General features: G+C 40.4%; 1 protein-coding gene across 1 annotated transcript; it reads left to right on the plus strand.

Annotated features, from left to right (window-relative positions):
- Window positions 1–363: 363 nt before the first annotated feature.
- On the plus strand, window positions 364–13689 carry lum (lumican). Its single transcript, XM_043709905.1, has 3 exons — window positions 364–571; window positions 5886–6776; window positions 11920–13689. The coding sequence occupies exons 2-3, from the start codon at window positions 5906–5908 to the stop codon at window positions 12075–12077; spliced, it is 1029 nt and encodes a 342-aa protein (XP_043565840.1). The 5' UTR covers window positions 364–571; window positions 5886–5905; the 3' UTR covers window positions 12078–13689.
- The last annotated feature ends 3885 nt before the right edge of the window (window positions 13690–17574 follow it).

The following is a 17574-nucleotide window of genomic DNA, read 5'->3' on the forward strand; positions in this document are numbered from 1 at the left end:
GCTTTACTGAGGACTGGGCGATGTTTAATGCTATTTACGATGCTGTTCTTTCGCAACAGTTTCTCTCAAGAAATAAGAACACATGGAAAGTATTCCCTTAGTGAAGCGTTAAATAACATTCTCCAAAGACTTACGTACTTTGAAGTCGTTCTGAAGTTATTGGCAAACCCTGTTCATTTTTGTTGTACACTTACCAAAAACATAATTGAATCAAAATGGGCAGTTTGTGGAGATTGATACCACAATATGCAAATTATAGTGAAAAAAAACCTTCTTTTCCCAATGTCTTATCTGTACTGTAACTGTAACCATCATGCCTCATTTGGTTAATGGGCTCTATTTCCAGTGTTACTTAACACTAGCAGAGCTCAGACCCAGAGTGATGACATAGCAGCTTTATAGTTGAGGGGTGTCCACCTCTCCCACTGTTGTTGTCAGCGCTGTGCCACAGAAGTCTGGCAGCCTCCTCTTTCTCCAGAGACTAGTATACAGCACTTAATATTTGATTCTTGCCCTCATTTTCTCTGTTGCTCATTCTTTGGAATTAAGAAACAAAAGACTTCAAGCAAAGGTAGGCGAGTGGATTTCAGTTTAGCTTAACAATGATTGCAGTGTGAAAATATGTTGAGATAACTTGCTCTTTTTTCTAAAGCTACTTTCAGAAATGTTTCTTGTGCAAAAAACAAGCCTGGATCATTGCTTTTTTAACCCTTGAATGATGATTTAGCAATATTTACGTTGCAAGTAGGATCACAATTAAGAGTGTACTGCATGAATCTATACATTTTTGTAGGTTAGTGGATAACATTGAATGTGTTAAATCAAGAATGGAGGACTGCTTCTGATAATGTAGGAATGAAAAACATAATTAACAAAATGTAATACGACTGATTTGTGTTCTGTGACCAAGGTACATAGAGAACCTTGTGAATTTATGTAGAAAGTGCTCCTTAACAAATTACTACTCTTTATTACGTCTACAACGAAATAGGCAACACTGCAAGGAAAGGAACGGTGATTGTTGAAAGATACATGGGGTTTATTGTGGAAATAATGTCAAAGCAATATTTTGTGATTTTAGTGCAGGGGCCAAACACAGTGCTACAAGTATGTAGACCTCTTGTCTGCACATTCCAGACAAGAGGATATCTGTCTTAGATAAGCTCAGTTGTTCATTCGGAGCAAGCCAGATTCATGTTTGAAAAAGAAAATCAGTCAAAGACAGTATTCAACATTCTTCATCTGATAGGAAACAGAAGCAGTCAGAAGCTGTCAATGCAGGTGGCAGTGTTACTGGTTCATAGAGTTAGTTGTTCGACTCTGAAGAGCTCGCTGGTTGGGTTGTTGTGATCTCTGTTTATTGAATTTTACAGGTTACCCAGTGTATACTGTGACCTGCGTTAAGGCTGAAACTGAAGTGCCCTATTGCTAATTGTGACAAAGGTGGAGGCACAGGATGTTGTGGCAGAATCATCCTTCTGAGATTTCAATCTTTGACCATTATGCTCTGGTCAAATTACCAACGGTGTTCTCAGAGGAAGCTCATTTTTAAATGCTGGGACATTAGAGATTGCATCAGTTATTTAATGCTCCCTGAAACTGATTTTTTTCTCCTTCTATTCAGAACTACTGTATAGGCTCAAAGGGAGTGAAGGGGTTTCTTACACAATCCAGGAGTGAGTTTATGATAATAAATGTAATAGTTCCTTAAACAGAAATATATGCCAATGATTGATTTCAAGGTTACTGAGTGCTAATAAAGCAAAATAAGGACATAGAAGGTTTTAAATGAAACTTTTTGCTGTGATGAGTGGAATATTGCTGCTGCAGACCAGTCTGTGTGAGCTCACCTCTTTCAAATGCCGTCCCACTAATTACAACCATTGCTTGCTCCCAATGAGTAAAACAGAAGAGTGTTTCCATTACCACTAATTATCTTGTTGTACTTTAGGTTGCTGTAAATTGATGTTCTCATACGGAATTTATCATCACTGGCTTAGACAGAATGACAACACACCAAGTTAATTAAAATCTCCACTAACTGAAAGGGTGAATTTTTATACAAAGATATTTCCTTTGAGTGTCCATGTAGGGAAATATATAGACACTGAGGCTAAAATGCTAAAGCTTGTTTTCCTTGACACTAGATTGCCTCAGAATTTCTTCCAAATGATTTTTTTGTCAGCTCTTTCTGTGGACCCCTGTAACTGTGGTTCCTCCTGTTAATTGGATCTGGACTTGTGTACAGATTAACTGTTTATGGCAATAGGCCATTCCACCCATCCTGTCAATACTCATGCCCTTGGGCTAAGGGGCATCCTGAACTGATCCCATCCTTTTGTTCCCCAGTCCACACCTATTCAATATCCACCTTCTTTTTCGTGAAAAGAGAAAATGAATTTGCAAAGTAATTGCTGAAACCATTGTGATTGACAGCTTCATATCCTATCAATCATCATGGTCTCTCCAACGCACTTTCCCATTTTGTCACCACAACAATGCTAGAGGGGATCTTGAGGATCTGCTGGAGCTGTCAGGGTCAGGGGATTATCAGAGTGGTACCATCTCAGGCAGATAGGAGCATAGGAACAGTAGGACATCATTCAGCCGCTTGACCATTCAATGAGATCATGGCTGAACTGTACCTCATCACCAGTTACTTGCCATTTCTCCAGATCCTCCCACTTCTTTTGCCAAAAAAAATTTAATGGATCTCATTTAATAATCCAGCCTCCTAGTCTCCTTGTGCCCTTTGATGGCAACAGATTACCCCATCTGCCAGTTGCCCCCATCTAACCCTGCTTAGATGGGCAAAGGAATGGTCTGGTAGAAAGATATATCGGTTCCTCTTTTGAAAGGTCAGAAGTTAAGCATTTCTGAATATTCCAGGCATGGGATTTTCCTTTTGGTACCAAGTTCTTGAAAAGAAACCTACCAGTATACCCTTTTGCTCTATAGGGGCACAGTTGGCATGACCAGCATTAATTTAGATACTGCCACATTCTGCAGATTAGTCTCCCCAGCCCCATTTAATAGCAAATGGAATCACTGCCTGCACTTTATGCAAAATACCTTACGTTACATCAAACCACAAGAAGGCAGGTGTAACTACTGCCCACGTTCCCTGTCTGTAACCAGGAAGAAATTATGTCTTTCCCCTTCCTTCTGGATAGAAATCTGCCAATGCTCGTAGTGCCCCCCATGCCAGAAAGCACATCAGCACTCAAATGCAATAGGAAATCCAGGGAAAATTTCTTCTTGCCTTTACTTTTGGTTTTCTAAAACTGTCAATCATGATGACGATATCAGCATAAGCATGGACCAGGTGTGCATGATGGAAAACACAAAACAATTATGACATGGATAAGAAAGAAGACAGTGGAAGACACTGAAACAAACATTAAATAACTGTCAGATAAATCACCTTCTGATTGAAACAGCTAGTCTGTGGTGCATTGTTGGAATAACATAGATACCTTTCATAACCTCAAAAATATTATTTTTCCCTAGCCCAGCAGGCTTTACACCAAAGTAGAAAAATATCTGATGAGTTATGCAAAAAATTCTGAAAAGAGAGACATCTTACTGAAATTCTTTATCTTGCCCTCATCAGGACAAATGCAAGAATGCCAAATTTCAAACAATCACAAAAATTTTAGTCTTCAGAAGAAAGCATGCTGTGATCTTTTAAAAGTACATTTTTGCACATTTTCTGATGAATGGACGATTAAAATCTTCAGTAACATGTCTCTTTTTAGTAATAGCTACATTATATAACGTTCATGTTTTATTGTGGAACATCTCCAGAACACTGGGAACACTTGAATGTTGAGAAAATACTTTATTTGCACAGCATAGAGAAATAGTGTCTTTTTGACAGAACGAAAATAACTGTAGCAATTAACATGTCCTTTCTGTCAAATGGAAGCCATTGTCAGTCTATATGTAGCTAAATTGAGGAGCCAACTATTAGAGCCCCACTTAGAATAGCAATGTTCTTGTTTGTTTCCCTCTCAAAAAGTACCATGAAACGTATTATTTGTTATTCTAAGTCACAGTTCACTAGAAACCAGAGTTGTTCCATTCACAACAACATTGGATGCTTTCTCGACCTCCAACCAGGCATCGAGAGAAAACAATACAAATAGGGATCAACAAGTTCCCAACAGAGTTAATGTCCAGCAATAGTTGGAGAGTGGCAACAGGCAAAAATTCTGGGTGACATTGTATATTTATGAGCCGTGCCCATAAAAGAATGTCTACACATGAAATGAATTTGCTACTTGTAATGTAAAACCAATTAGTGTGTTGCTGTTTAGATAGCTCATCATTCTTGCTGGCATCCCCCCAATTCTACACTCATTCAACCTTATGATATCCAAAACTTTGTTGCCTGTGCCCTAACTCAGCTGAAGTCCCATTTAACCATCACCACTTGCTCACTGGCATTGGCTCCTGATTACAAGCAGCTCCTCAATTTGATAATTTTTATTGCTTTTTGTTTTCCAAATCTTTTCGTCCCTCCCAATCTTTAATATCTTCCAGTCCTGCAGATCTGTGAGCTATCCATGCTTTTCCAATTCCAACCATCTGAACTTCTACCTTTGGTGGCTATACCTTTAGCTGCTCAGGCTGTAAGCTCAGAAATCCAGAGCCTCTCTGACTCACTGTTTCTCTTAAATGCACCTGAAAGCGCACCTTTTTGCGCAAGGTTTTAATCATGTGACTTAATATCTCCTTTATGTGGCTCAGAGTCAAATATTTTTTGACCATTCAAATTAGATTTTTCTAGTTATTATTCTAGTGATACAGACAATCATGTTCCAATGAATGTTTTGCAGTTCAGCTCAATCCTGCTAATATTCAGCAGCCATACAGATACCACTGCATGTACAGTGTTCAGAATGGTTGAGCTCAGCTATAATATCACCAAGGTCTCCTTGACCAATGTTCTTATATTTCTGATCAGAGATGTGGTTGTACACCTATGGAGCAGTTGAAACTTGCACCTGAGCCTTCTGGCTCAGAGGTGGGGATACTACCATTGTACACAACAGCCACCTCCTCTTGACTGATATTGAATACTTACAATAAGCCTCAGGCTTGCCTGATCTGCCTCACTGATCAGCAGACCACTGTAGGTTCATCCGGCTAGTTAATGGATAGGTCCTTAACAATAAAGGGAAAATACTGCAGATGCTGGAACTCTGAAATAAAATTGGTGAGGGCTGGACCAGCAAGTCCTGCATAGCTATGAAGAGAGAGAAAGTTAGAATCATAGAATCCCTACAGTATGGAAACAGGCCCTTTGGCCCAACAAGTCCACACCAACTATCCGAAGAGTATCGCACCGAGAGAGAGAGCGAGAGAGAGAAAGAGAGAGAAAAAGTGAGAGGGATGAGGGATCTGGAAGGGGGGATGGAGAGAAACTGTTCCCACTCATGAAAAGTTCATGATGAAAATAACACAGACTTAAAGTCGGATTTACAAAAGAAGCAAAGATGATGTGAGCAAAGTTTTTTTTCTACACGGGGAGTAGTTCAGGTCTGGAATGCATAGCTTGAGGATGGGATAAAAGCAAAAACATGCAATACGGTATTCAACTGTAACTCGGGCCATGTGGGGGCTGGGACACCTCATGCCCTGACATCAGGATCCTGAAGCCAAAGTAAAATCCAGTTCTAATTTTGTAATGGACTTCATCAATTCAACTGGTCAATCTTTCAGGGATAACATTTGACCTCCTGATTAGAAGCCAAGCAAAATTGCATTGAAAAACCCTGAAGTTCATTGCTCAATAGTAATGCAGGATGTTCACTAAACATATATATATGTTATTTCTTTGAGATACAAGTAATAATTCCATGCCTTTTCTCTACACACAGCTTCACCATACATTCCTGAGATGAAGGCCATTCAACTTCCTATATTTGCTTTGCTGGTTAGCAGCATACTTTGTCAGTATGACTACAATGAATACTTTGGTTACTACAACCTAATAAATTTACAGGCCCCAACTTATCCAGTTTGCTCTGTTGAGTGTGACTGTCCACTAAATTTCCCCACTGCCATGTATTGCAACCATCGCAAACTTAAAACCATCCCTTTGGTACCAGCGGAAATAAAGTACCTTTACCTCCACAGCAACCAGCTCACTGGCATTCCAAATAATGCATTTGAAAATGCCACTGGTCTCCAATGGCTGGTCTTGGATGACAATCAGATTACTAGTGACAACGTAGGAAAGAATGCATTCTCAAAGCTAAAAAGCCTGAAGAGGTTGTACCTAAACAGGAACAATCTGACAGACGTTGTCCGTGGCCTACCAAAGTCATTAAAGGAACTGAGGCTTTCATCGAACAGGATCTCAAAGGTTGGAAACACCTTAAGAGGACTGGAAAACTTGACAACTCTTCAACTCAATGACAACAAATTGAAAGATGTTGGATCTTTGAGTGGATTGAAGTCTTTGACATACCTTGATTTAAGTGGCAATCAATTAGCAAAACTTCCTGATGATCCTCCAGAAGGCATAGAGATGTTTTATGTGACAAACAACAACATCAAAAGCATTCCAAAGGACTACTTTAACAAGATAAAAGACCTACAGTACCTACGTATGTCACATAATGAAATTACAGATGACGGTATCCCTGATAAAATCTTCAACATCACCTCACTCATTGAGTTGGACCTTGCATACAATGATTTGAAGAGCATCCCGCTTGTTAATGAAAGACTCGAAAATCTGTACCTACAGGCAAATAAAATTGACAGTAAGTCTGACTGTGTTTCACTCATGATAGCATCAAGTTCAGATGTTAAAAGACACAAAATAAAATGAGGAATTTAGGACTAAACTATTAAGTCAAAGTGTGCACTGTTCATAGAAAAAATTTGAAAAAATATTAAAACAGAACTTTAACATAGAAATGAATTCCAATTCAGCTGAATTGAACCATGAATATTGGAGATTTTTTTCTCTTCCTAAGGTTACTTATACTCTTAAAAGATAATTCTTATAGATAGATGTACTAACATCTATTTTGATATCAATATAAACAAAACATCTTCTGAATTCAGGCCAAATCTGATACCTGCAATATTTCAATGATATGGCAATTTATGGAAAAATTTAATTTCTAAATATCTGAAGATAATTTGCATTTTGTATGATACAGTACTGGTAGCTTCAGGGTAAATGGAAGGAAAATTGGTCACCGCTGCCACATCTGTTTGGTTGGAATTACCATGTTAAATTAGCACAAGACAACCGTTTTCGATATTCAGGTTGTCTACTGGAAACAAGTAACATAACATAAAACCATGAATTGAAACATGTTCAGTTCAGCAAAACACTGAAGAGGGAAACACACGATTAACCTAAGGTATTTGCTCCTAATCCACAACAATTCTTATTAATTAATTTCCTGCCACTATTCATTACTTTCAATAAATAAAGAGGCCATTCGACCCAAACAGTCCCTGCTAGTGTTCATAATCCACGTTAGCCTCCTTTTATTATACTTCACGTATGTCCCCTGTATTCTCTTCTCCCTCAAAACACTTTTTGAACTTCCTCTTACATGCATTTATACTATTCACTTCAAGCACTCCCTATGATAGCAAGCTCCATATTCTCACTCTGGGGAAAGAGGCTTTTTCTGATTTCCCTATTATATTTCCTAGAGATTGTGTGAGAGGTGGTGGGATGATTTTTGGTATAGTCGTTAGCACTGCTGTCTCACCAAGGACTCAGGTTCAATCCCACCCTTGGGTGGTTGTCTATATGAAGCTTACATGTTCTCTTCCTTTCTGCTGGGTGCTTGGTTTCTTCCTACAGTTAAAATGTGCAGGTTAGATGTGCCATGCTAAAAAAAAGGTGCCTTATAGTATCCAGGGATGTGTGGGTTAGCCATGGTTAATAGCCCATGTTGGGGGGGGAGGGGAGACAAGGGATTGTTGGTCTGGGTGGGATGCTCTTCAGAGGGTTGGTGCACACTCAATGGGCCAAATGGCTTCTTTCTGCACTATAGGGATACTATCCTGCAATAATGGCCTCTGGTCTATTTGTTACTCGCCACAAGCAGAAAATGTTATTGGGTCCACAGGAAACATAATGTGCGAGGTGACCTTTTTAAGCAGAATGAAAACTCTCCATTTCCTGGCAGCAGGTTGAGATGCAGAGGTTTGGTCAGCTGCAACATATTGGGCCTTATATTGGCCCATGTCAAGTTCTGGCTTGCAACACTATTGTACGCAATGGATATTTATTACATAAAACCTTTTTGTAATTCCAATGAAGAAACAATGGCACGTGAAACTCTTGTGGTACCCAGTTCATGTTTATTTAGAGGTGACTTGCACCAACTAGCTTTGTGCTATGTAGTCACTGTGCAACGTCAGTGGTTTTGTGTCCTTAACTCTCTGACGCGAGCAAGGGGAGCAGGAGAATGACAGCTTGGATCGGTAGCTTTGGGTCAGTAAGGATGGGTCAGTGGTGAGGTGGTTGTAGAGGCATGGAGAGTGGAAAAGGGTAGAGCCTGGTGTTGTTGAAACAGGTAGTCAGTGTAAGAAGGTGAGGAATCTGAAGGGTGCTGTCAGTGCTGTTCAGATGTAAGTCCACCTCAAGGTGTTGGCTGACAGAGTCCTTATACTGCCTTAAGTTTTACAACATCACAATGATCCCCTCTGAGGATGCTCTGTGAGAACGTCCTTCAAATGCATAGAAGGGAGAGTCAGCTGAGCCTACAAGTTCTACCATTTCACACAGAAAAGTGAGTACAGCATTGGACAATAACTCAAACATTCGATAAAGAGTGAACATAAAAACACATTATTTCCCTTCCAAAGAAAGAAATGTCCCTAACATCCCTGTAAACATCATGCACGCCAGTCATAAGACTGGAAGACAATAACATGTAGGAGCAGAAATAGGCCATTCAACCCATTGAGTTTATTCTACCATTTAATTAAATCATGACTGATCTGATATTCATCAAATCCACTTTCCTCCATTATCCCCATATTGTTCAATCCTTTACTGATTCAAAATCGGTTGATCTCAACCTTGAATCTAATTAACCATGAAGTAGTCCATCTATTTAGATCTCTGACTGACTTTGTCTAATCAAATACAGGTAACATGCACTTGATTAAAGTGAAACCAGTGCAATGTGAAATATTTATAAGTGAAATTTAATTTTGAAAAATACCCTTTGTGCTCTCAGGTCTTATGTGAAGGGAATTGGTCAAGAAAGTTGTGTCCATGAAGCAGAGTCTCCCTGTCTGATCAGGAGCCTCTTCTATAGCCCACTTGTTGAGACAGCATGGTCAGCTGACAGTGGTTTTCCTTCCTCTGCCATGTGATTACGCACGTCTCCTGTGCACATCTTGGCACTTTCAATCCATTTGGAATTGTGTAGGAATCGGAGAGCAGAAATAGAGTCTTCTTCTTGTTGCATCTTTGGGAATGTTGCACAGCTGGCAAAATCTTCCACACTCTCTCAGATCAAATCTATCAAAACTGTTTGTAATGCTAAAGCCATTTGTTAGGTCAGATTTCTCTTTCCATGGAGAGAAGAATGTTATTGTACCAATTTGCTTGCTGCCATATTTTTTACTGGCAAGGTGATTTACAAGTAAGAAACTTTTGAGAGTGTCAAGAGACTTGGCCATTTCTTTTCATAATGGCCATGCTAACCTGTGTTGCCGCTTCTAGTGGTCTGTATGTCTGTTCTCCCAAATCCCTTTGAGTATCTACCCCAGCGAGAATTTTCTTTTCTAAGTAATATATGACTATTTACATTTCTTTCTCAAATGTTATACCTCACATTGATCTAGTTTTAAGTGCAATCACATATCACTTTAACATTTTAATTTAGTTCATTTTTTTTTCCAAATTGTTGCCATACTCCAGAATTTAGTTCCTAGTTTATCAGCAAATTTAGAAATTGACTGTTTTTTTTAATTCCAGTGTATAAACAATTAGTGTGGATCCCCACTTTCCATTTTTAGACATTCTGAATAGTTTTCCATTACCTCACACTAACTAATAATTTCAGGTGGATTATTTGAAAAGTAGCAGTGAGACCACTTTTGTCATACCCTAGACTGGACACATTGCACCTTTTGATTATTAAATCCATGAACACATTAAGATATCAGTTAGATTAGTTCACACTGCGGTATTTTCCTGGCTGTCATTAATAACAGCCAAGAAATCCTCTCATTATAGAATCCCTACAGAGTGGAAGCAGGCCTTTTCGCCCATTGAGTCCACACCGACCTTTTAAAGAGACTCAGTTCCTCTACCCTATCCCTGTAATTTCCTTGACTAATCCACTTAGTCTGCATAACCTTGGACATTATGGGCAATTCAGCATAGCCAATTCTCTAAGCCTACACATATTTGGACCATGGGAGGAAACTGGAGCACTCAGAGGAAACATACACAGACACTGGGAGAATGTACAAACTCCACACAGTCACCCAAGGCTGGAATTTAACTTGGATCCCTGGCACTGTGAGGCAGCATTGCTGACCGCTGAACCACCAGGCCATCTTAGACTTCTTTGTTAACTGCTTATAGTTAATACACAGTTCATTGGGAAGCTCATCACTGTCCTAGGTTAAAACCCTCATACAAGACAAGCAATATAATCTTAAGAAAATCCATACAGCTATGGTCCTCTAAGATAGTATTATGGTACAGCTAACTTTCAACGAGTAGCTTCAGGTTCAAATCCCACCCCAGGATTTGAATAACAAGGAAGCTGTATTTAGATTACATTACAGTGTGGAAACAGGCCCTTCGGCCCAACAAGGCCACACCGACCCGCCACCCACCCATACCCCTACATTTACCTCTTACCTAACAATACGGGCAATTTAGCATGGCCAATTCACCTGACCTGCAGGTCTTTGGACTGTGGGAGGAAACCAGAGCACCCGGAGGAAACCCACGCAGACACGGGGAGAATGTGCAAACTCCACACAGTCAGTCGCCTGAGGCGGGAATTGAACTGCTGTGAGGCAGCAGTGCTAACCACTGTGCCACCGTGCCGCCCACATTCAGGTGCATTCAGAACACAGCCAAACAGGTTGATTACCAACTTGCAAATCTTACCAATATGTCAGGCAGTATGTGGAGTATACCCTTTAAGCTACAAAGCCTCTGCTTTAATCTGTTCTGGAAAATGGAAGCTACAGAAACGGACCTAAGTATATGCTTCATTTGTCTCATGCATCTCTCAATTAAGGGAAACCTCCCAAGTCTTCAGTCCTATCTCTGTAATCTAATCACCCTCTTAGATCTCTGTGTCCTCTAATTCTAGCCTCTTGTTCAATCACTGGGAGTCATGACTTCAGTTACCAAGTGCCTAAACTTGAATTTCCTTCCGAACCTTCAGCACCGCCTCTCCTTTATAATGTGCTGCTTAAAATCCTATCTCTTTCACCAAGATGTTTTGATTATCTGTCACATTAGCTTCTGACGTGATTTAATGTCAAATTTTGTTCAATACCCATGAAGTATCTTGGGACAAGGCACTGTGTAAATGCAAGCTGGTCTTGTAGGAAATTATTAGGACACAGATTCTTGACAGTACTATTACCATTATCTGAAACTCTTAATATATTTATATACCTTGTGTTTATAGACTTTTTCATCTAAATGTAATAATCTATGCCAATAAACTAATTTCCACTATGATAGGAAATGGTGATATATTTAGACTTTGTGCTAAATTATGTAATATTTCCCAAACATTAGAATGCTCAAAGACATTAAACTCTAAATCTGAGACGCTCCATATATTGCTGAAATGTTGCACTTAGCTTTATATTACAAGAATCAATATTCCTTGGGTCACTCTAATACAATGAGTGTCTCTAAATCTCTGAATCTTCATTTTGCAGAGTTTACCTTGCAGAGCTTCTGTCGTGTTACTGGACCATTGGATTTCTCCAGCATCAGGCACCTGCGTCTGGATGGTAACAACATCTCTCGAGCCAGTGTGCCCTATGATCTGATCCGATGTCTGCCCCTGGCCTCGGATATTACACTTGATTTTTGATCTACATCCACTTAATTGGGAAGACCTGAGGGCAGACTTTAACACTGTGTAGCTGTCTGTCTTGTCCTCCTGCCTCACCCCCAACCCCGAATTCCCCAAGGTTTCCCAATCAGATTTGTTCACTTGTTAACACATCATGTCATGCATACTAACACTTTTCGATCTTATATCTTCACATAACCATAACTTTTCTACTAGATTTTCAAACAGCTAAAGAAAACCAACAGAATTATTGAAAAGAAAGGAACGTAACAGTAAGTCGAGGTTAAGGGTAAAGCTGCATAATGTGGAAAGAAGGTATTCTTTCAAAATGGAAGGTATTTTGGGATCTTTACAAGGATACATTTGAATCAACCATCTGTTGTACACATATTCAGCAATAGTCAAATAAAGCTTGTGATGAGAAGTTACAAAAAAGAATAAATCAGTGATTGCAATGCTAAAATTAAATCAACTTACTTTCCTGTATTTTGAGAATCCTCTTTTGCTCTGTTTTTTATAATAGCGATACAAATATTACAAAGGAACTTTTAAAAGATTCAGCTCTTTTATAACCAACTATGTTCTGTGCAAACTTGCCATTCAAATTATGCAGTTCAGAAGATTTTTCAAATAATTCCTCACCAAAATATTATATTCGTAAGTCCTCTAAAAGATTATCAACTTGTACTGACTTAAATAGTATCAGCGCTATCTATAATTACTGTATTATAGAGTAGGTTTGAAGAAAAACACATAGGATCTGTAGAATGTGGGAGAACAGGAGTTTGATGGGATTTAGCAATTTAAAGCTTGTACAGAAGTTATTACGAAATAAAGATTAACAGTAAACATTATTGTAATAACCAAGTGAGTGGCTTTCTTTCAATAACTTGCTTAAATTTACTTGGCTTAAAAAGCTGGCAGTCTTGCAACTTTTAGATTAGTTTTTCATAGGGACAATGAAATATTTTAACCACAGCTTGCATCATACATTGTAAATCATGCATGATCTTTTACCCGTTTTTCTTTGTATGCAAATTTGAAGTTTTGTGCAGGAAATAGAGCATGGTTAATTTAGCAGCAGCAGCCATGGCTGGCTTTAATTTATCTGTTGTATTTTTGGCTTTAGCTGACAGCCTTGAGTCTGCAGTAATGTCCTTAGTATGCAACCATTGTTTACACAGCCAGGTATGCCACTAGGTTTGAGTTTGTTGGGTCTCTCAAATACCAGTGCTATTTGTTTGCAAGGAAATCTATCCAACTGTCAACCAGGCTATAACTTGAGGGCATCTTTTAGGCTCAGAGTACTCCACCTTTGGGGAATGAGTGGACAGTTATCTGACGTTGGTATGTTACACCATTATAATAAGACACTTGCTTAAGCTGATCGCACAATGGTAATCCTGATCAACATGGAAAAACACAGCTGGAAGTGGACTTCACAAGATCTCCGCCAGGATGGGATAGATGTGGAATTATTGAATTTTATAAATCCACAAAAAAGGGTGTTCCAGACAACTGACCTGAAAAATGTATCACTTCCAAATGTAATGAACTGACCTTGTAGTTTTAACTCTGTACACAACTTTTATTTTTCTCACATTAACCATTAAAATATATCTTCACCTTTCTTCAACTGTGCTTTATTTTATTCAATAAATTTGTGAACCTCCACCTATTTGTTATTGATATATAAAGATAAATTCACCTAATAAAGAAAGACACTTCTGGTACATAGGCTGCACAACAGATTCAACACATCAAGCCAAAAAAATCCAAAGAACTGCAGATGCTGGAAAACAGAAACAAAAACACAAGTTGCTAGAAAAACTCAGCAGGTCAGGCAACATCTGTGGAGAGAAAGCAGAGCCAATGTTTTGCGTTCAGTGACCCTTCCGTTATAAGTAACAAACCTCTTGTTCAATCGAGTATTTGTTTGTTAGATGCTGTTCTAATGCTGGTCAAGGTCATTCCTCCTTCTTCTTGACCCACTGATGACTGTTTTCACAACAGAGTGGCTTATTTGATCATTTCACAGGGCTTTAAGAGATGCCTCAGAGCAAGAAAGAGATTACAGGATGTGTTTTTCAAGTGGTGCCATGACTCCAACATTGAGAGGAAAAGGGTGCCCAGAACTCGCATTTACTGAATGCAAGTCCTCACTGGCCACCTTACCTTGCATCAGTTTCCAAAACAGCTGTTGGATGCTCCACTGCCCCACTGAACAGGGCATGGAGGGGACGCTGTGGAGCAGGGAGGTAAGGGGTTGGAGCAGGGAGAGTGAGGTCTGGAGTGGGGAGGGGTATGGGTGGAGCAGGTCATGGAACATGGAGAGTCAGCAGAAGGGGTGGAATATGGAGGAGTAGGGAACAGAGCAAGGAGTGGGAGCAAGGGGCACAGCTAAATAGAGATGTTACATGTTGTCTATTAGGTGTAGGGCTAGACATACTGGTCTCAGAGATGCTGAGAAGAATATCAAGAGCGTGAGAGAGAATGTGGGTGTTTCTGGCTAGGCCAGCATTTATTGCCCATCCCTAGTTGTCCTCAGCAAGGTGGTGGTGAGCTGCCTTCTGGGACTGCTGCAGTCTATTTGTTGTCGACCCACAATGCCCTTAGAGAGGGAATTCAAGGATTTTGACCCAGCGACAGTGAAGCAATGGCAACATATTTTGAGATGGGATGGTGAGTGGTTTGGAGGGCAATTTGCAGGTGGAGGTGTTCCCACCTGCGTGCCTGTCTGCTTCACCAACTCAGAGACTAAGTTCTCCCGTTTGCTTATCCTCTTCGTTCCACCTCATCCCCTTTCTGAGAGGATTCAGGTCAATAATCTTGACATCAGGTGCATTTGTATCTCATTCAAATCATGCTGGAATTAAGTTCACCTTCCCCATCAACTTCCACTAATTGAGCAATTTGATGTTTCAAATACTTATCACCAAGTTTCAGGCATATACCTGGAGACTGTCACTTCTTCGTATACTGCAGGGCAAATTCTTGCAGCTTTGTCCTTATCACATAATGTGGTTAACAGTTGCCTACATTCCCTTGCATAATCTTGTCTCCGAGTACAGTTTGTGCCCAAACAGAGGTAGGCAGGATGGCTTCCTAGGCATCTCCAACTAGCATGAGCTTACAGCTGAAGGAGGAGAAAGTAAGGACTGCACATGCCAGTCAGGCAGCATCCTAGGAGCAGGAGAGTCGACGTCTCGAGCTAAATGCTATCCTGATGAAAAGCTTATACTCAAAATGGCGACTCTCCTGCTCCTCGGATGCTGCCTGACTGGCTTTGCTTTTGCAGCACCACACTTTTAGAGACTTACAGCTGAAGGCTACGGAACAGGAAAGACATGAAATTGGTGAGTGGGTAAAAGGATAAATCAGACAACGTTGTGCTCCAGCCAAGTGGAGTGTCTGGGGTGGTGGGAGGGGGCTTGTGTTATGTCTAACAGTGAGTAAGCGATATACCTTATTGAAACATGATCTTGTTATCATCACCGTATCACAATTTGTGACATAATGGTTAAAGCTCTCAGTCTTTCGTTCTCCATCTTACTGGGGTCAATTGCAGCATGACATGCTAAAGGAAGCCAGTTACAGTTTGTAAATGAATTGCTCAGACACAGCAGTACCTGTAACTGTATGTAGATACCAGGAGCTGTGTTAAATGCCTACTGGATCTTTCAGTGCTGTGTTATCCATGTCTGTTATAGATGCTACCATTTAACTGAGATTTTTGAAGAGGTGCCTAAATGTATTGATGAGGATAATGTAGTTGATGTTGGTTTACATGGACTTCAGTAAGGCCTTTGACAAGGATCCATGTGGAAGGCTTGTCCAAAAGGTAAGGCAAGCTGGAAAACTAGACCCAAACCTGGCTTGCAATGGAAAGCAAAAGATGGAGGGTTGTTTGTGTGACAAGGTCAAAGGGCCTGTTTCTATGCTTTATGACTCAATGACTCTACAAGTACATATACAAATATCCTGCAGATGCACAAAAGCCCATTACTGCATCTACAGCAGATTGTGAGGGTAAGACAGATCAGGGGTACTGCAATCAGTGACACTATACTGTGATGGTTATTTCAGTCAGGGTTTGAGCTGTGACAGTCTAAGGACCTGTATATGGGCTACATTCCAGAAATCCGGAGGGTCCACGCCTGAAGGCAGTCCGCAGGCTACATTCCAGAAATCCGGAGGGTCTGGTTCTGCCTGAAGTCTCAATTTGGGGACTCTTTGTTTAGGATGTTATCTGTACACCTTGAGGCCGAACCCATGTCTGGGTCTTGGTCTGAGTTTCCTGTGAAGTGGAGGGAATATCCTGGTTTACACAGGCAGCTGTTTTTATAGGGTGGGCGCTGGAAGCTCTGGGTTAGGATTGTATAGACTCCAGGGGAAGGTAAATGTCAAGGAACCTCATAGTGGAGCTTGTTTCGATCATGGATAAGGTAAGACTCAGCAGGGGCTTTAGCACTTGGATTGTGAGGGTTTCTGAGGGTGGGTTCAGTCAGTAATATTTGAGAGGGGCTCTGCAGTGGGGCGATTTTAGGGGAGAATGGCGAATCTAGGGGGTAACAGGAATTTTGAACCAGTGGGGGTGGAGGAAGAGAATAGGGGTTATCTGGTGGATTTTGTTTGGGGTTGAGGGTGATGTTGGCACCGAGGTGACCCAACTAACTGAATCTCACCTTGTTTTCTTCAAGGAACCGGAGTAAGTCTCAGTCAAATTGGAAAGCACTACACTCAAAGTGGGAGGCAATTTCATTTTGGGGAGGAAGTGTCGTTATAGCTCACATGTTGTGGCCAAGAAAATGAGACCCCTATTTATGAAGAGTCCAGTTGATTGTCCATCATTTTTATCTGCCTTCACTTGGCACATTTTTCATGTTCCTACAGTGTGCAATCCACAGTCTCTGTCTCTGGCTTTAATTTCCACACCAGTACTTGGTGAACGTGGAAGATTTGATTCTAGTTATTATATTCTCTCTCTTCTAATATTGTCTGATGAAGCGTTCCATTTACAGCTGGAGAACTTGGTAACCCCTGTGGTGCCCCCAGACAGCATGTTTGTCCATCTCTGCAGGCAGCAGCAGGAGGACTGTGGTCTGGATCTCCCGGGAGGAGACAGGCTGCCACTTGCTGTAGTAGACTAGGCTCAAAGATGTCATTGACAAAAAAGTTGACAACACTAATGAAGGAGGAGAAGGAGCTGGTGTCTGGGTGGACCTTGTAGATATAGAGGCTGTGACTCTCCTTGCATTTCTTCTCTCCTTTGACATACTTCTTATAACATGGCCAACATGATCATCATCCTGTAAATCCTTCCAACATGCCTGTCGGCAGATGGTAAGTGTGGGAGAGTTAGCCATCCTGCAGAAAGCAATGGCAAAATTAATTGTCTATAAATGTAGACCAATCCAATGAAAGGCCACATTTCAGCCCTCAGAAATGAGAGTGGGAGAAAAGACAGACTCATTGTGACATTCTTTGACTATGTGATATTAACTTAAAATGAATT

This window comes from Chiloscyllium plagiosum, chromosome 19 (genome assembly GCF_004010195.1).
Source record: "Chiloscyllium plagiosum isolate BGI_BamShark_2017 chromosome 19, ASM401019v2, whole genome shotgun sequence".
NCBI lineage: Eukaryota > Metazoa > Chordata > Chondrichthyes > Orectolobiformes > Hemiscylliidae > Chiloscyllium > Chiloscyllium plagiosum.